This window comes from Paramacrobiotus metropolitanus, unplaced genomic scaffold (assembly GCF_019649055.1).
Source record: "Paramacrobiotus metropolitanus isolate TYO unplaced genomic scaffold, Prichtersi_v1.0 Parri_scaffold0000008, whole genome shotgun sequence".
NCBI lineage: Eukaryota > Metazoa > Tardigrada > Eutardigrada > Parachela > Macrobiotidae > Paramacrobiotus > Paramacrobiotus metropolitanus.
This window is the reverse complement of record NW_026570228.1, coordinates 583,211-604,132: the sequence shown is the minus strand read 5'-3', so window position 1 is coordinate 604,132 and position 20,922 is coordinate 583,211. Positions and strand designations below refer to the sequence as shown.

The window sequence follows — 20,922 nt, the reverse complement described above, 5'->3', positions numbered from 1 at the left end:
GCTGCCGCTACGATTACACATACGTACTCGAGCGAACCTAATACTTACTAGTACGAGCGCTGTACAGAATTTGTACAGAATTCAACTTGCTGTTATTTTAATTATTATTAACCGTAAGTATTTACAGATATACATTCAGCGGCAAACATCACCAAGACTTTATTCGGTATAATCAATGGCAGCAGATTCTGATGAAACGTTGAAACTCGCGATAGAAACAGCAAACAAAATAAAACCATAATTAAGTACAACAAAATAAAACCATAATTATGTACAGCCGAATACAACAAACAAACCGATACAACTTTGTATTGCCTTCATATCCACAAATCAGTAGAGAGAAGAACATGTTCATTTGTTCAAATAAATATCACAGACGGGCATTAATCACCAATATGGTGTTTTTCTTCTGTTGTCAACAACAGGATAGCGGCCAAGGATTTTGGTCCAGTTTTGAGCAGTCTGACGTCAGTAGTGTTGCCATGTTAGGCTCGATGAAATCGCAATAACATCGTGATGGATATTAGCCAAATACAAGAAACCGGAAATATCCGCCAGCCCGACGAATACGCCGCGGCACACTCCGTGAATTCGGTGACGTTGAACAGGTCAACCGTGGAGAGACTGGTGGGCGTCGGGCACTGGTTGGGAATACTGCTCAGACTGACGAAACCGCTGCTGTCCATTTGATAGGTCTGTTGAAAAATAAAAAAAAAACAAATCAAAATCAATATCGTCTATTTATATCAAATAAGAAGCTGATCATTAATTAAAAAGATATCAATCAAATCTAAAGCAACTCTGATGGAAGATGAGCAAATAAAATTTCTAATATCAAAAGCAATATGAAATAAAAACTACGGTAGATGAATTATGCTCGCTCTAATTTAAGACTTAAAAAATTTGACATGGAAACGATGCGCCAAAGCTTTTAAATAACAGAAATCCTTGCGAATCAATGAAACTAGCTATAAGACAGATATGAACTGCGCCATCGCACTACGATATTCCTCCATTTGTAACACTGCTGCACAGTCGCAGACGTGTTCAAGAATTGCAGCATGAATAAAAAATACTATACTCTGGTACTTGTAGTTATTAAGCATTAGTTAACAAAAGTGAACTTACAAAACAGTGCTTGCGCGTGCTTCGCGTTTCCGTCGCCACAAAATAGCCAATCTGATTCTCCATCCAGTGTCCATGACAAGCGAAGTGCACTGTAAAATTAATCATATCGTTAGCCAACGTAAAAATGTCCCTGGCTGTATAAAAAAGCCAGCGCAAAAAACGCTAATAATACATAAAAGTGACAGAACCACAATTCTTAAATTATCGTTCAATTAAACTGATTCAAGGTTCAGAAATATTAAGAGGAAACTTCATAAAAACGAAAACGGCAAAAAAATGTAGATGAATGTGCCAATATATACCAATTGATGTATCAACAGCCGAACCCGCAGAATAAGTAAATAAAACGTAGAATGCAGGCATAAAATGCAGTAAATATTGTGCCAATAGACAACCCGGAACCGAGATCAGAAAATAAAATGCTCATTAAAACAAATAGACAGTGATTTTTCTTATTTATGATTTTAGCTTTATTTATTTGCGGTTTGTGATTTGCTTGATTATCTGAAGTAAAACTTTCCTAAGTTTCTTTAACTGGTCTTTTTTTTCTTACTGGGATTGGTGTCTTCCGGCGCCGTGGGACAGTCATCATCCACCGGGTGCGCCTGCATCTGGACGGCGGAATGCCGCTGACAGCCGATGGTGACCTTGGTCATCTGGCTGCAGCGCTGGTACCCCCGTGGCGGCCACTGCGCGGCGAAATCCCGCGGCGTGGAGACCAGATACTGGCCGGGGAAGGGACAGGCGATGGACTGCGTGTTCTGCGCGATCAGCGTGGTCCACGCCGTGCGGTTGTTGAGGAATTCCTCCGAACAGGCCAACTCCTCCGAGCGACTGATTTCGCCTTCTTGCACCTGCACAATCTGGTCGGCACGCCGCAGCCAGTTGTAGCAGCGGAAACCCTTTTCACTGTGAACAATAAAAATGATAATTTAACACAGGTGCATAGACAGATATAACAAACTATAATGAAATAGTAAACTGATTAAAATATTATAAAATGCGTAGTCAAAACTTGAATTATCTAATCTTTTCCAATTATATTACACATTATTATTTTTATTACTTCCAGTATCTAATCGTTTTCATATACTTGGATTGGCTGAAAAGCACGTTCTGGAGACAGATTAACAAGAACTATCGCGCAAATAATTTCTACTAAACTCAAATCGCAGAAGATAATATTAACTACTAGCATCCAACTGACCACAAATATTATTATTTATTAATAATAATTATTTAAAGGATCTTTCACATAAATTTGAGCAAATGGCAAACAAAAACAATTTCGGAAAAAGATATTATTATTATATCTTTTTTCGAAAGATATTATTATAACATATTATTATTATTACGGTGTATTTCCATATTTCTGTAGACAAGCGAATGATTCGGTCATATCTATCAGTATCAGGACAATCGCCACTGTACTACGAAATCCGATATCATTAAGACATTACGGACCTTTATGACGGCGCCTACAAGATTAATAGCAATTTTATTTACACAATAACAAAACACTACTACCATATTGTATTCTTTCCCAAATGATAATTTTATCGAGAATCAAAAAATAGAATTATTCGGCATTTACCAGCCGCGTGCCACCAGGGTGACCACCCGGAACCAGGAGCTGGACGGGGCATCCGGGGAATCGCGGTTCATACAGGTGGCCTCCTGGCGCACCTGGTGCTTCTCGCTGGTCTGGTTGACCGTCAGGATCTGGAAGGAGGTCTTGGCCGGCGTGAAGACGTAGCGCTGGGTCCCGGCCATATCCTGCCACGTGGCCCGATCCGTCAGCCAGCTGGGGAAGATGCATTCCGGCTGGGGATCGCTCACTGCAGCAAAAAGGGAAGACAGTCAAAACGCCAACACCACATGTCACCGGCATCCTGCGGCTTATCGAATTTATCTGCTGTTAACCACAGCTGGAACGTAATCCGATTGCGTCATCCCGCAAACCGGGATAACATTCGCAGGGATGCGAATTAATCCCACCCGCAAAAAGCGGTAAAAAGTAGAACATCTTAGCTCAATCTTGCATTAAATAGGAAATTCCATCAAAAATCGTCATCAGTAAACCGAAATTTTTTAGTTGTTAAGAACGTCTGTTTTCGGTTTTATGATAAATGCAGGCGGGAAAATTTCTACGCAGAAATTATTAAAAAAATTTATAACCGCTGCATGATTTTATTGTTAATTTTATTATGGAAATTAAAAAAAATCCTAAGTGAATGAAAAAAAGATAAATAAATGAAGAACAATAATTAAAAAATTAAACAAGCGTACCTCGTGTCATGGCGAGCGTTAGCGGGCCTTCTGTCGGTGAATTAACCGCCTTGCAGCTGGCATCTGCCGACTGGGATAACTGGACGCCGTTTGCGGTTTCCTTATATAACTGCAGACAAAAACAAATAGTCAAAAATTAATTTTTAAATGAATTTCATAAAAAAGGGGGACAAACGACTTCATATTATTTTCTCAAATAAATTTCATGAAAACAAAAACAGATGACCTTTAAATTATTAGATAAATTTCTAGAAAACTAAACCAGATGCTTTTAAAACAAACTTATTAACATTAATGAAATTCCGCAACTGTCAAGCATTTAATACACAATTTTCCTTTTAGCTGGAAATAAAATCGTCCACCATGCCAAATTATCCAATCAGTTTTCACATTATACAGTGTAAATTTCCGCAAGCAGTACTATACCGATACTTGCCGATACCATCGGTAAATTCAATAAGAAACGAGACATTTCCGGCCATAAATATTATCTTAACTCAAGCGCCGGCGCACGGAAGAATAATGGAATAATTGGGTGCAATTATGTACTGTAGCGTCGCTCAGGAGAAATGACTTACGAAGCAGCGGAAGGATTCGTCGTAGCTGCTGGCCAGATGGTTGTGGTGGAAGATGTGCCCCACGAGGTACTGCTTCTCACCGTCCCGCCAATGGGCCAGACACTCCAGCCGCACTTCTGCAGAGAACGGCGAATAATCAGGCATAACAAAGACAGTACAATCACTTAGCGAAATTGAGCATAATCATCGCCGGATGGATGCGAGCAAGTTTTCTATTCTTCACTAACACACCCAGAAAAATTCTACACAAATTAAATAATTACGCAGTACTCGGTTAGCGTCTGTAGGAGTTTTATCCACTAAAATGCGAAAGCAACTATCTTAAAGAAACATTTTTAGACGCATGCGTATCGAATGACAAATAATTTCGATTTTCAAAACAAGCGTACTTATGCAACTATTTTAAAAGCTGGATTTCGCATTCTATAGAAATGTCTATTTATTTTTTTAAACGAATAAAAACGCTGAAAATTTAAAATCTAATAAAAATGAAAAAATAAATATTGATACAAAATTAAAGTGGGACGCCAAAGAAGCTGCGCACAAAAACTGATAATTTCTGGACAAAAGTGTAATTACTTCGCTCTTCAGTTTGATCCGGACAGGAACGATAATGCAGCATCATTTCCGAGTCTCGGACGCAGGATTCGGCATGGGATACGGGATTCTGGCAGCGTACGGACCCTTGCTCGTACGTGAAGGAAAATCGTCCACCGAAAGGACACGCTTCCGGCGCGGCATGCACTGCAACAAAGGTCAAATAAAAAATAACACAAAAATGCACGAGTTTATTAACCGAAGAAATCCAGGATTAATATGGCGATTCGTAAATTAATAATCTAAGTGTTCTCAGTCCTAACAAAAACCACTGAATTAATTCTCAGCGGATTTCGTTAACAAAAAAACTCAAGACAGAAATCATCGGCTAAAAATTAACCGACTAAACTAATTCCAACAAAATTGTATTATCAGTATTTATTCTCACATCTGAACATAGTGAACAGCTCCGAGTTGCCGGTAATGGTGTCGCATAAATCTTTAAAACTTCTGCCAACGAAATTCTCATCATCCAACGGTTCACATTCCCCTGCAGAAAGTGGTACAATAAGCAAATTAATTTGAGCAAGCAGTTTTTTATTTTTCCAGGATTTCACCCACCTTCTTTGTACTGTATGATATTGGCGTGCGGTTGCGCGATTGCCACTATACATTGCCGGCAATTCATGGATCTGCAAACAGAAAAATTAATAACTTTTAATCAAATATTGCCGATAAGATTAAATTGTTCTGATTCTAAGATACTGTTAACAAACGACATTTTTAGTCGCAGTATACATAGAATGGTGAAAAAATTGAATCACATCTTTTTAAAAAAATTCTACCCATATCGTATCTTTCCAGTGGATTTATTACATACGTACATAATACATCAGATTTAACGCATCGGATGGTGTACAACCTCGAATTGTTTTCTGAGGCTTTGAAGCCACCACACTACGATTCCACACGTCAAACTCTTCACGTTGCTCACTGTCAGTTGCCAGCTTTATTTTCAACAAGGCCGAAATGCGCAATAGCCCTTCATTTATTGGCGGGAAAAGCGGGATTTGTTCATTTGCAATGACAGCTCGCTTCATTGCGTTATTCGGTCGAATTAGCAAACTACAGGCCCCTGTGTTTGACCTAATCTCCACTGCCCGCCTAAATTACCACTGGGCACATCGTAAGCCCATATCGACAACTCTCCAACCCGCCCCAGCCTTGCATCCACGGCTCATCCTCACTGATCCGCAACCGGTACCCGAAATGAACAAATGCACCCACCCCATCAAATGACCAGCTTCATCATGGCGCTGACTGCTCGTTAAAAATCATCACATCATCGCGCGTCGCTTGTGATTCCAGCGGCAACCAATTACGTGGAGTATGGCGCAAGAGGCCAATCGCTGTTCAACGGACTAATCAAGTACGGCCTCAAAATCGCAATGACGCAATCGGATATTTTGGAACAAAAATCTGGTTGCATAATACGAAAGATATCCGATTGCGCAAGGGTTTGTAAACAGCTTATATACGGTGTGCTTGTACAAATTCCCAGTTCTGTGGAGCGCAAAAGCCCAGTTAGTGTACAAGAATTTACCGGCTGCGTAGTACGTAAAATATCTGATTGCCTGATTCTCTGTCTGACAGCTTATTTACCGTTTGCTTGTGGAATTCCCAGTTCTGACATGCACGAAAGCAACTTACTGTACAGGGAATTTATCGAACGGTATAATTTCCTTTTAACGCTGTTGCGACCGGCTTGCCGCGGCCGCTGCTGCCCATGGTAAGCTGTTAGGCCCAACAGTCGCCCCTGATTATTTCGACATAGGCCATTTGCTGCGTTCGTAAAAAGCTCACACACTGATGGTTATCGGGGCAGGCCCCCACTGCGCGTCTGATGAGCGGATACGGATCGGATCGCGGGGATACTCGGCGTTATCAAGCGGCGCAATCGGCCCCGACAGCGCTGCACAGCCGTAATCCACTCACCATCAACAACACACCGAAGCATGCCACTTTGCGTTCCTCATCGATATGTCGATGAGATACAACCCGGCATCATTCTCGACATTGTTGCCACATACCACACTATGCAAATATTGTCAAATAAACAATTTTGTCTTGTGACACAAATATTAATTGGATTAGAAACACGTTCGGACGCCGGGATGCAGTGTGCGGGATGCGGCCATGGGAAAATATGCTCACACCCCCAATCAAGACGCTACGTGACATCGTTTCACGGGAGGCAATGTGTGATTGGGAGGGATGGTATGATTTTTGAGGCCGCGCTCGAGTGTTTGCTTATTACCATTTCAAATTTTCCCACTTTTTCGGGATGACATCTTGGCACTGCTCCAATTTTTACACGCAAACAGCATCAAATTTCCAAAGAAAATGAAGAAATTATTCAAATTCATGGAAGCAAATTTCGGTTTATTATAAATAAATAAAAATAAAATAAGCTAAATATAAATACACTAGAGCAGTTAAAAATAAATTATAAACTTCAATAAAAAAGTAAATAAAATAAGTTAAATAAAATTGATTAAGCTACTCGTACTAATTAATTAAATACTAAATTGATTAATAAACTATAAAAATGTTTAACCGTGCAGATTCATTTCTATAAATTTAACAATCACTAGCTGTCCAGAAAAAAAAAGTAAAATTATTCTAGCTGTTTAGCCAGTTTTGCAGTTTTTTATGTCATATTAAAAAATGACCATTTTTTAATATGACATAAAAAACTGCAAATACTGAACTTGACAAAAAATTACAACAGAAACCATAAAGATCTCGAAGACGCACAAGCAATTAGCGGTGCCGGCGCGTGCGCGATATAGGTCGTGGAATATTTATTGGATGATTATTTTCGCTGACAGGTTGCTCGGTGTTTTTCTTTATGGAAACAAATCAAGACATGTCAATGATTGGACCAATATGCATCCATCAAAATCCTACTAACCTGATTTTTCTAATATTGCCGATCAATATGTACAGCCGCATCGGCTTTAAATCCTTATCGCGGAACGTAAATACGAGTATTAAACCGCTGCAGTTTGTCTGTCTAACGAGAGTCCACTCTCCACAATACCGCTATTGACCACCTACATACCACTTGCTTTTTCCGGCTAACCTCAATCATGTGCTCCTGTTGGAGACTAATAAGTGTTTCCGCAGGACAGCATTAATTTCATCCCAAACAAAGCCAATACCATACTACAGCAATAACAACATACGCAGTTTTCAGAAATTTAAAATTATTGCGAACAATCGTAATAAAATTAGATACTATCATTACTCGTATTCCAGTTATTCGGATGATAATAATAATGCTGTATTCAAATTTATTCTATTCATAATAAAATTACATGCTGTTATTACATTTATTAAAAATGTTCAAAGAAAATCATATAATTCGGTTTGATCGCCTTACCTATCTACTCGTATGTATTCAACCGCGACAGCCGGAAATTTAAACGGTTAAACATTGTTTTATTTATAAGCGTAACCATTTATAAAATCTTTACTATGTAAAAATAGGGAACACTCTATTTGCCGTGAAGGTCTACAATAAAACTAATTATGCAAAAAATTATGCGTTTAATAATGATAATGCGCAAAACTTTATTTCGTGTTCGTTTAAGGGCACAACGAAACCACTAACACTACGACCAAGAATTTCAAAACCACTACACTACATTGTACGACATTTACATACATCAGAAAACTTATATAGGGACAATCCTGTTAAAAATGCCCAATAATCGCTTTATTGAAAAGCCCTCTTGTTCGCCGTCTCCGGTAGCATTTCCGTTGCATGTTTGCTCAGATGATTCACGTTGTCGTTGGGTATATACTAGAGCGGTAAATAATTGGAAAATAAGCTCTCGTAAATTTAGCTCAAGTAATCGCTGAAGAATCAATGGAATTCCCTACCTATTTCGTATTTACCGCTACTGTGTGCACGCACAATCACTTGACTGATTTTTCCAACCATAATCAATACATGCGTAAGACGCAAGTAAGTGTCTATAAATCGTATAAAAATTAATATCCTCATCCGCAATGTGTACCGGTGAAGAAAAACCAGCCGCGAAATTGCCCGCCGGAAGTGCATGAAATCAATGGAAATGGCCACTGTTTAACCGGCATCGCCGGCGCGAAATGGTGCTGTAAAAATTAAGCGGCGATGCGGCAGGTTTTAAAGAGTGTTGCGGGTGATGCGCGGTTTATCGGTGCAATGTCATGACTATACGGTTCGAGCATTTATTGCTGACTGACATTTCTTATTGTCCATATCGTTAACAGTTTTTATGTGGCTCAGTAGCTAAAAATTGCAGGCGGAAGAAATTTTAAAAAATTCGATAGTAACAAGATTTAATTTTCGCCATTTTAATTTCACGTCGACTTCGTTTAACAGATCTTGTTGTTTGTGCTAAGCGACCCCTTGCACTACAATAATGCACAATTTAATCTCAGTAGAAAGTTTGAATTAATTTGTTCTACACCAACAATTCTTTAAATAAAATTCTAATTTCCGCAATTTTATATGGAAAAAGAGGAAAATCAGGAAATACTCATACAGATAAGTACATAATTGCCCAGTATTTAACGTTTCTGGAAAATTATTGTAAAGTGCACAAAAACTGATTTTAAAAGCATTTTAATTACAAAATAATTATATTCAAATTTTCTCTTTCGCAGATTTTCGTGATACAGATATGTTATATTTTGTGCAAATGAATCTTTTTTGCGAGATACGCACGAGGTCATCAAGCTAAAAATAAAATCACGATTTCACGACACCGTTAGAAAATGAAAATCACGCCCCGGAAAGAAATTGCGATAATATTTGATTTGTCCTGTCGAATTAATTTCCAACCCTGATTGACAGCCAAATGCAATGCCGAATCACCTCGGCAGCCGGCATTTCGAGCGCGACCTTTTTTCGCACGTCTGACGTCGACATATTCGGCACCGGTAGCGTTTACATTTACAGTGGGCAGTGCTTGTAACATGCTTGTAATTACCACAATTTCTTGATGGGTATTTGATTAAAAGTCAGTGTTTTGTCGCCCCGCGAGCCGGTATAAGGTCGAGCTTGTTTGTTGTGAGTGGCTTGTCAGAACATTGTCGCGGCGGACTATAAGCAGTTATAAGCCATCCGGCAGCGTATTAATGAATCATTTTTCACAAGAATGCCCCGGTAATGCCGCCAGATCGCTGTCAGATCATAATCCGACACGATTATGGCACTGCATCCACTATCGGTGTATTACGCCGAATGCTCCTGCTGGTTATGCGGACATTCACTCGTCCTCATCAGTCATGAAAAGGTGATGAGTCGCGGCTTTTCCAAACATACAATCCCACCGGCAATTTTAAAAAAATCAAACATTTTTACAGGTAAATATTAAACAAAAATTCAATAATTTTACGACGATTGCACAACAAATCTTAATTTTTGGCAGAATATCCGGTAAAAATTCCAGACAATAAGATACAATTTATTTAAACAACCCATCATCGCTGAAAATAAATCAATATCGCATTAGAGACAGATTTTTAACAAAAATGAACCAAGTACATCAACAAATTGCTGTAATTTTTTGTGGCCGTTATGGTTAATAACGAAATTAACCGCGCCGAAGCCTTCATACTACGATCACTTCCGACTTATCATGGCACCAGAAATATACCGACATTAATTTTACTGAAATAATCGGTGACAATTTCATAAATTCGTATGCAAATTTAAAATTGTGAAATTATTTAAAAAATGTTTAAATCAAACAATTCTAAAGCTTCTTCTCAAATCGCACACCACCGTAAAATTATTGCGGCCCCGAAAAACCTGTACGAAAATTTCCTGCATTAAAAAAATAATCAAACAAATCGACATTTCTCAGATGCAACTAGGAGCTTTTAGCCACTTTGTATTAACTGTGTTATTAATGGGTACAGCCAATTCACTACGAAAACCACCACTAAACCTTGACATCTGAAATCGATTTATGCTCACAATATCAGCTAAAATAAAAACGCCATTTATTTTTGTAATTTCGCCAGACTGAAAATTTAAATTAATCAAACTAACAATGTAATATTTTTGTCCGAAAACACTGGGAAAGTCTCCAATACAAAATCGGTAAAATATCGACCAGAAAATTTCCTCAATTAATTACAAACAAACTGACACAACACCATCATTATCCGCTAAAGAACAACCCGACAAAACAATTGTTGACAAGCAGGTATCATCGTCGGCGCGGCGTGAGAGAGCATATGTTCCGGCCAACATGTAAACAACGCCGCGCAGCCACCGGCCGTTACACAATACCCGAACACACGCATACAACCCACCAACAAGATAATTACACGCACTGCAACAAAACTATCAGAAACCATTCCGGCGCGTACCTGTCAATAATGAGAAATTTATCGGCTGACTTGTCGCTCTTCTGCTCCACGCAGTCGCCCTTGCTGGACATACTGCTGCGGTTGATGCTGATCTCGCCGGTGAAGCCCATGAGGAACCATTGGCCCTGCCAGCCCGCCGGAAATTCACAGCGGCTGGATTTCCGGGACACTAATTGCAGCGCCGAACTGCTGCTGATGGGATAGTCTGGAAAATGACAAACATGGTCAATTACACGTCGTATTTCTTTTGCTTTAAAATTTTTATTTCCGGTAGAAATATACGGAAATGGGATAAACACGCAAAGAAAATATCTTTTGTTGTAGGTTGCAGGAAAAAAACGTTTTTTCCAAAAAAAGGAATCCAAAGAACTGTTTTTCCTTGTAAATTACGAGAAAAAAATAATTTCCCTGGATTTAAGAAACCTAAGAAACCAAAGAAAATATATTTGGTTGTAATTTTTATAATCAAAAATAATTTCTGTAGATATACACTTTATATTTTTATTGATATAAAATTCTACAATGAAGATAGATTCACTCGTGCTTTATTTCCAAATTTACGAAAGCTCATCCAGCATGGAAAACCCAACAGAACTTATGATGAATTTTATTCAGAAATTTAATTATTCCTATAACAGCAGAATCTACTAAGCAAGACTCAGTATTTCATAAAAAGTGTACACACCGCTATTTTAATTGATTTGCTACGTTGCGGTAAGGGCACTCTCGAAAAAATTAAATTATTAAACTCAATGTATTTATCGTAAATCACGTTTTGTTATCTACGGTCTGCTCCAGGAGAAGTTGACCCCGAGTTGGCCCTTGCACTACAGTAATGCGCAATTTGACGTTATTGTCAAAATCAAGGTTCCCATATACAAAACCTTAAAAATCACGTTTGAGCTGTCAGAAACAATTTTACTCGTTTTTAACGAGATTCTTCACAGCGGAATTCGAAGCGCATTTTCTCATAATTATTATCCGGAATATTTTCGCGGAAATTCAATCGGTGTAATATTTTTAGGGAAGAGAACAATCACGGCGACTATAGAGTAACAATCTAACAATCTGGCGCCGTTACACATTCGCGTCGGTACTCTTCGATAGGCAACGCAATAAGCGACGGAAGCCAGGAAGCGAGACGCGCAGCGTTTAACTGGTTTAGCCAGCTCATTATTGTGCCGTAAATGTCCGTCGGTCATTAGCGCCCGTTTAAGAGAAAAGTGGATTACAGACCCATGTAATAGCCAGGTGAATTGCCTATCCTAATTAGATTACTCGCCAACTACGAATATATATTGTCCCCGGCTTAATGACCAGTGGCCAGTGCACACTGTGCATACCAGCTGTCTTGGCCAATTGAATGATGACAATGCGAGAACGGCCAAGGAGATGGACAATTCCCTCCCCATAATAAAACCGGGACGCAGTCTGCATTCTTCTCACATCACCATTTCGCTCCCTGAATATTTCCAACGCGTCACATCGCAACTTGGCAGTGCCGGGACTGCCGGCCACCCGCACAGCACGCATATCTCAACAACATGTGCTTTAATCTCAAAACTGGTATTTAAAATAAAAATATTTATACAGTTACACGAGTACTGAGTACATTTATACTTATAAAAATCTTCACATAACAAAAAAATAATTAATAAAACTAAAATAACTTAGGCTTATCAAAAATGTAAACAGCAACCTTTTAATCAAAGTATTTAAACAGCTGATACTTACGACAAGAAAATTAATAGAGACTAAATTTAAAGAGACTGCAGAAAATCGAACGTTCAAAGCTGTAATAAATAACACGTGTTGTACACTCAAAACCCTAAAAGTCAATTTTACTATTACAATTAATTAATAGCGAATTAATTTCATTTCAAATAAATTAAACAAAATATGCTGTCTATGAATAGTTAAATATTGAATTTTTTCCAGTGAATATAAAAATAATTTCCGCCTGTGACTGGCTCAGCTCCATCAAAAATTTACAAAAGGACAAAATCAAAGATGAAATTCAGTTAAATTAGGTTATGGAGAATTGTGTTTTATTGCTCGAGTGCATTTGCAATTCTGGTCCGGGGCGGAAGTGCGGAGTGATGCCGGCTGACGTTTTATGTGGTGAAAAACGAGCCCACTGCGCTTCCTGTCATTTCCCATGATAGGCCCATCAAAGGGCACAAATTTGATTTTGGATACTGTATCAAGCATCCACTGGGGAGTTGCACAATTCCACCGCACAGCTGATTTGTTATTCCCCTGATTTAAATACTCTTTAACGATTAACTATTATTTCTTGTCCCCAAAACAAAAAAATAAATTCCTCTTTAATCAAATAATTTTCTTAAATAAAATAATAACAGTTTTACATGCAACAACAAACATGGATGTTTATAAAAAATAAACAAAAATTGTAGAAAGAATATTTCTACGGTTATTAAAATTGGCAAGAAGTTGCAATGGAAGTTAATACAATTAAATCACTATTTGTGGCGCCGGGATTAATGATTTTCACAGCATTTAATTTCTTCTGAATGAAAGTGCGATACTGTATCGGCTGGAAAAATAAACAAAGCTGCGCTGTTTGGCACGAGAAATCGGAGCCGGTTACTTTCACGTGGTCTAATTGCATTGGCATGTTTATGCCGGTCAAATGAAGCGTAAGGTCAGAGCGATTACAATATAATTCAGGCCGGCCTCCGACGTTCTCTCCCGCTTTGCCAGATTTTGTTACCCTTTGATTATCGCGGCTTAATTAGCAGTTGCTCACCGATTTCCTGCCTTGTTTTCCGCTACCAAAACACATACATCATCACGGAAGGACATTGTCCTTTCTTATGAAAACTAGCACGGAAAATGTGTGAATAACGATAGTCATTTATTTAATTCGTTCTTTAAAAAATAAATACTTTTTAGTAATAATAAAAATAATATTACAATGAAATATAATAATATATATATAATAATAAAAATTATTTTATTAAAACTTTTTCAGCACAATTTTTCATCGTACAAGAGGAAATAAAATTATTTATTTCCGGGCAAAATAATTTTAAACGATTTTTTTCATCGAAATACTGCAGTTGAAAAATATCACAAGATGTTATTCTCATGAAAAATATTCATATATTCAAATTAGTCACCTACGTTTACATTTTATGTAATTATGAAAGGTAAAACGATACGATTAGGCGGGTCGTTTACACGGCGTAGGAATTATAATCCGGTCGGGTAGAATTTTAAAATCCACACACACAGACGGACATATAGTCATTTATTAACAGCGCGGTCATTCATCGTCCTAATAACACTGACAAAGCCGGCACTTAGCGTCTCTACGCATGCATAATAATTGGAGCAAAGGTGTGGAATTATGCCGGGACGGTTTTTAGCATAGAGCACCGGTACAGCTGGTGAATTTCTATTTAGCAGCCGATTAACGGCTTTTTACACACTGTACGGGCGCGTGTTTCAGCCGCAGCAGTAACTGGAACAAAAGCGGCCAGTGTTGGGCGCTATTAAGTGGGCCCAGTGAGTAATAACAATTTATTCCGCTGAGGATGCTTGACAACATAAAACAAGGTAAACGATTGCACTGGAGCAGCAGTTGGCATTATGTACATAACGAGCCCATATTCAAATATTCTTATCGTTGATGAATTGGTCCATGCCACTACCGAATATAGAACAGCTGCCAAATTTACACAACGACTAAAAAAAACGTAGGCCCATTGAAATGCGCATACGAGATTTTCCACTTAAATTCTTAATTCTCGAAACATTTTTCCCAAACAAAAATTATACAAAAACAGTTTAAACTACCCCGGAAATATTTGAGCAATTTTTTTAATCCGCAAAAATTCTGAACACAATCACAAAACCTGAAAAACTGAATAAACAGTTTATAAATTTAACAGACATTTAAAAAACATCGAAAATATACTTTTGCATTATAAAACATTTTTAAAATATCTGCAAACATTAGGGAAAAATTTTCAGTGCGTAAAACAAATTGCAAACATCGAATAATTACTGAAAAAACTGCTAAACAAAATTTTTTATTACAATGAAATTTATTAATTTTATTTACTGTACGAGTATTTCAAAAATCTGACTTGATTAATAATCAATGCTTTATTTTTTAAATTATTTGTTTTAAAAGTGATTCCAGAAAAATATAACCGACAAAATGCAAGCAAAAATTACGCAAAAAAATAAATTATGCAAATTCGTTACACCGGGCGCCAACTGGAAACAAAAACGGCTACTTATTATCATAGCAAATAATAGGTTGCACAATCGGCCATAATGAGCAGCGGTCATAAAAGTCGAGCATTCTTTGGCTGCGGCATTAAAGGTGTCAGTGTTTATTTAATCGGCTATCAATAGGCGATCGCGTCACAAAAGGCACATTCTCACGATTCCCCCCATCGCCCGGCTCAACGTCCACCACAGAATGCAAACTAGAGAGAAGGCCCCATTGTTATGATAATCCCTCCACCGATACATAGTCTAATGTGATTTTATGTCAATTTCATCAAGCGCCACAGCCCATTGTTGACCCGGCGGACGATGGTCATTAATGGGCAAAATATGCAATACAACGCAGCGTTTGTCTATTCGGCAGTGAAAATGGCTAAATGATACGCTGATCTTGTCAAGCAGAACGGACTGCGTTTAACTTTTCCCTTTTAGCCTCCCATTGTTTGCGGCTGTAAGCCTGTACGGCAGCAGAAGGCGGACAATCGCACCTGATCAAAATGTGCACAGCCATTCAGCGCTGCGCCTTAAAGATGGTTAAATGAATTTTTCAGGCTGATTAAACGCCAATAGAATGGTGGGATTTGCCGGCGCGCATCTGTGCTGTCTGCTGCGCCAGGATCAAATCGGCCATTTTACGCCTATTTCAGCACAAAGCATGCCGAAAAAACACCAATTTTCTCGCAAAGCCAACCGAAAGAATTCTCAGATGGATGAAAAACTAAGAAAGAGAGTTGTGCTGTACGACAAACACACCATTTCCCTGTACACCGCACGAATATTTCATAAAAAGAAATGGGGAATAACAATTTACGCGATATTTAAATCTTAAATACTGCGCATTCTCAATTTCTTGGTACATGTCCACACAAACAATACCGTTCCACAGGGATTTATAAAATTGAGCTGCATAAAATTCTAACATTCAACATTTTTGAGTTTTATTTCAACTTTTCGCAAAGCCAACCGAAACAATTACAGATGGATTACAAAACAGACCGAGGAAATTACTGTCTGGCAAGACACACCGTTTCCCTGTTCGAAACACCGTTAAACACGAATGCTGCAACACCGAGAAATGGATTAATAACATTTGCGCGAAAATTAAACCTTGAACACTGCGCATTCAAAATTCCTCGGTACGTGTTCGTAATAATCATCGGCATTGTACAGGGATTTATGAAAGTGAGCGGCATATAAATCTAACATTGCTCGTTTTTGAGTGGTTTTTGAACTTTCCATCAGCCCATTTGACCACGACGACATCCGTTCAGCACATTTGCACATTTTTCCGCATCATAACCACAACTGATAAGACAAGCAGGCCCCAGTGCCATTTGGATGGCAGACACTCATAAAAAACCCCCATTAAACTCTCTCTGGGCTATTCACTGCGCTATCTAGAGCACAACTTATTCGTTTTTTCCCCTTTTTCTCGCATAACATATTTGGCCGGCCCCAACCGTTGGCATACTTGGCAGCACACGGCGATAAAATCTCAAAATTTTAGCAGGAAAATTCATAAAGCAACGATTTTGGATAGCCTTAGCGCATAATTACAGGTTACGGATACACAGCCGCGGTTGCATTTAAAACTAAAAACAACAATTTATTTTGAAAATCAAACTTTTTTATGTAAAATGCAAAATTAATTTAAATAAATCGGGAACAAATCTTCCGGGTAACTTCTTAGCAGTAAAATTCAAATTGGTGAACCTAAAATGAATCTTTTCTCAGCAGTAATAAATAAAATCTTTATAGAAAAATAATTTGCCAATTTTACCGTATTTACGTATTTTAATTTACCTATAAAATTTTTAAATTTTAATTGTCGAAAATGACTGAATAAATAAAAATGAATATTTTTCACATTTTTTTTTAAACGCACGTTTTTAATTTGAGCACGTCCTGGCGCAAACTGTTTCATGTCGAACGGTTAAAAACCTGTCACATCTAAGGCTCAATTAAAGGGTGATTAGCGATTAGCTTGTCGTGTTTTTGCCAACCAACAGATCGAATTCGTGCAATGGATGCCGGCAAAAAAGAGACGTGCTCCAAGTGAAATGCAGCCAAGCAGAGAACAAGGGCAGCAGCGAGTGTGCGCATACCATTTTTAAATAACAATTCGCATTCCCAAATCGTTTCTGTTTCACTCTGGCCATTCTGCCGGCACGCAATGCGATATTGCCACTGCTTGACGGCGTCTTTGTCGTTTGTATAATTGGGAAAAATGGACAATCCAGCACGCGATGCCACCGGGCCAACGGAGAATGCTATTTAGCGTTTAACACTGCATTTTTCATCCATGAACGACGAATTTCAACCCAACTGTCATGAACATTACTGGGCTAATAATAATGGATTTTTGTCCGAGCAACGCAATAAAAACCGATACCTCCATAAATAAAATATTCAATTTCACCATTTTTCTGCAGTTCAAATTTTATTTACTTCCTACTCAACAAAATTATTTTTCTAAATTTTTTTACATTATTACTTGATTTACTTCAGAAATTTGAAAATAAACTCGGCTAAATTAAAACGCTTAAAGTAATACGAGTATTTAAGATATCTGATTAAATTATTTTCAGAAATCAAGATTTTAATTTTGGTAATCAGCACAATTTGATAATATTTTATTGTTGTAAAATTAATTTCTAATAATTTCGCAATTGATCGGCTAAATTAAACTGTTTTAAAAAATTATCTTTATTAGTTTTTAAAATATTCGGCTAAATTTAGTTATTTTAATTCATCCAGTTTCTAAAATTCAAATCGTAAAAATAAACTGAACAAGCGGAGCTCATTGTTGCACCTGCTTTGGTTAACCTAGAAAAAATCCGCTACAAAACTTCAAAACTGTACAACAGGCGCGTCAATCATTTTTCAAGAAAACCTCCGTTAATCATAAAACACGCCGCACTTGAGCGTCGCACTTGAAAATACACAAAAAAGAAACGGCCAAAAACACCGCCGAAATCAGCAGTTGTTCTCCAGGACACAACAGTCGATTGCGCAAGCGCCCACAAAAATGTATGTAAGTGTGTCAACCATCCACTAAAACAAACGCAAATTCCCCCGTCCATTAGAGACCGTAAAAACTCCGTCGCTTAAAAGCCGGGCTAATGCGGCAAAAAGCGACCGGCCACTTAACCAGTAATTCCACTTTCCTCCCCACCACAGAGTGGCGACGGGATCCGATTACATCAAAAGAATTCCCGATTCGAGTGTCATGCGATTGACACAGCATAATAACGTACCTGAATTACTCGGTGCAGCGCCAGCACACAGCGCGCTCAACAGGAGCATTAGCAATCGCATCTTGACAGCCGGGATGAGATTAATTAATCCGTGTGCATTGTCAATTAGCCCATCCACTCGAAACCCGGTGGCGGTTGGCGGACAACGCGTTAGAACGCGAATTACAAACAAAGCGCTTTTATCGGTTATGAATCAGCGACCACCAAAAAACCGCTGGGTTGATGGCGATAAAATGGAGCTGCCGAAGAATTTTTCGGAATGACAGCGCAAGGCGAGACGTAGAGGCGGGATTACGTCACCGTCACGGTTAGTGATTGGCTGGTTGTGGTGTAGCAGCTGAAAGCTGTATTAAAGCGTAAACGAACTGGACAGACGGGCTATTTATTATTGTAACTCGGGATGAAATTTCTCAAGGGGCTCTGTTGCCTCTGTAGGGAAAGGAAGAGTTACTCATCTGGACAGTGGATGAGTGTTTGTGGAAAAAGGGAAGCTTGGGGAAAGTGGCCTCGTCACTCGCGTTTCGATTTTCAAACTCGTACAAACGCCACAGTCAAACCGGTCGACGGGTAGAAAGCAAGAGAGAACAGACAGACCGTACGACTGCGAGTACGAGTGGTAGCCAAGCCCACACGTCGAAGCGGGTCTGTCTGTCTGCGATGAGATCATAGACACGTGTGGGCTGTGGTTGTGGTAAGCCAGTCGTGCCATTCGCGAATGAATAAATAGTCACAGACCACGATATATTTTCATAATTCCATTATGTGAACTCCAGCAGACATTGGTGGAAATGGCCAACGGCTAACAGGCTTAGCCTACTTTCAGCCTCCTTGCTGGTAAGTATTAAGAATCGGAATTACTCGTACAATGAAAAACTTATTCCAGTACTATAGTACTTATTTACTGCAAGGACGTAATAATGAACTAAACGAAGAAAGAAATCTTGTAAAATATCTTGTAAAAGAAAATGCTAAGCAAATGATCTATTTTTAGTTGGCACGTGATTCATATTACATTACACTTATTTAGTAATATATCTATAATATCACTGTGCATGTAAACTGCAGTAAAGGATATAAAAACCTATGAAAATTAAATAACTAATCAGATAGTGCTTGTTTTGTACAAATTTAAAATATGCTCTGCTTTTTTTTTAAACATGCTTTTTTTTAAAATATGCAGACTGTATAACCAGCATACCTACACCATAATCTAATATTATGGAATCTTATTCTAATGAATGATATTCTTATACAAGAAACAGCCTCGGCTTCGCCTCCGCGTTTCTTGTGATCCACGGCCACTTTATTTGAAATTTCGATTGAATATTTACTTAGTAGTATCACTTCTATATTTCGTGGTAATATGATCGGTACATCGATGCGTTTTGAGCACTAGATAGTGGTGGTAGCTCGGTCACTCACTATGTCAATTAGCGATTTTGCTCACTGGACAGTAGTGATAGCTCGGTAATTCACTCACTCGATTACGATTTTGCTCACTGGACAGCAGTGATAGCTCGGTAATTCACTCACTCGATTAGCAATTTTGCTCACTGGACAGTAGTGGTAGTTCGGTAATAAGTTCAATTTATTCCGTTTAATTTGCGTATTTAATAATTTATATTGCGTATTGTATCCAGGCAAAATTTTTCAAAGTTTCAAGGTCACCTTGAAACGGGGTTGGATCGTTTGCGGCATCGTGCCGGCACGAATCTGATCGGACGTATTCAAAAACAAAAGTCATGTGACGCAGTTCTGGACCACGGCCGATCTAACTGTGGTATCAGGTTTTTTTAAAAGTTTTTGGTTAGAGAGATCTCCAGACTGTGGGGAGGCCGCGCGTAATATTGATCTTTTTCCTAATATACGTATTTTTGAACTTGTATATGAAATACTTACGGGTACGTTTCTTCGTTCACGTTGTACAATATACTTACAATTAAACGTTGCCGGCCTCGGCTTTTTCATCATTAAGCATCATGGTTCGGTACGAAATTATCTGCAGAATTAAGGTTGAAAATCTTGAAAAGTTCAATCGCTTGGTAGTTGCGGATTAAACGACTGGCATTTCCATGTTTTTATTTAATTTAAATTTATTTTGTTTTTTTTAAATAACGGTTGAATTTAAGTTTTTTTCTCCTGTTTTAAATCCGTTTCCAGCAACGGGAGTCTGAGAAACTGTCTGAGAAAAAGCATCATGAAGCACATGCCCTTTAACTAAACATTTACACGAATGCATAATGTACATAATTGATATGAATACTTCGAATAAATCTACTGCTCATCGAAGGTTGGCACTATGATTGCCAAGGGCACTAATCCGCCCTATTACGATACCAAATTACCCTCTTAGTATATCTAAATGCACAAATTATTACCATGTGGCCATGGACATCGTTAAATTTTGGTTTTTCCGATTAGTTTCTTCTACGCACACT

At 38.3% G+C, this 20,922-nt stretch overlaps 1 protein-coding gene across 1 annotated transcript; it reads right to left on the bottom strand.

Moving 5' to 3' along the window:
• Positions 1–142: 142 nt before the first annotated feature.
• Positions 143–18,922, bottom strand: LOC129582661 (uncharacterized). The gene is made up of 11 exons (XM_055474238.1): positions 18,485–18,922; positions 10,965–11,169; positions 5,154–5,224; positions 4,981–5,082; positions 4,575–4,739; positions 3,996–4,111; positions 3,418–3,526; positions 2,723–2,966; positions 1,682–2,037; positions 1,129–1,217; positions 143–695 (listed from the first exon to the last, which is right to left on the bottom strand). Exons 1-11 carry the CDS (start codon positions 18,543–18,545, stop codon positions 486–488), a joined length of 1,728 nt encoding a protein of 575 aa, XP_055330213.1. The 5' UTR covers positions 18,546–18,922; the 3' UTR covers positions 143–485.
• Between the last annotated feature and the right edge of the window lie 2,000 nt (positions 18,923–20,922).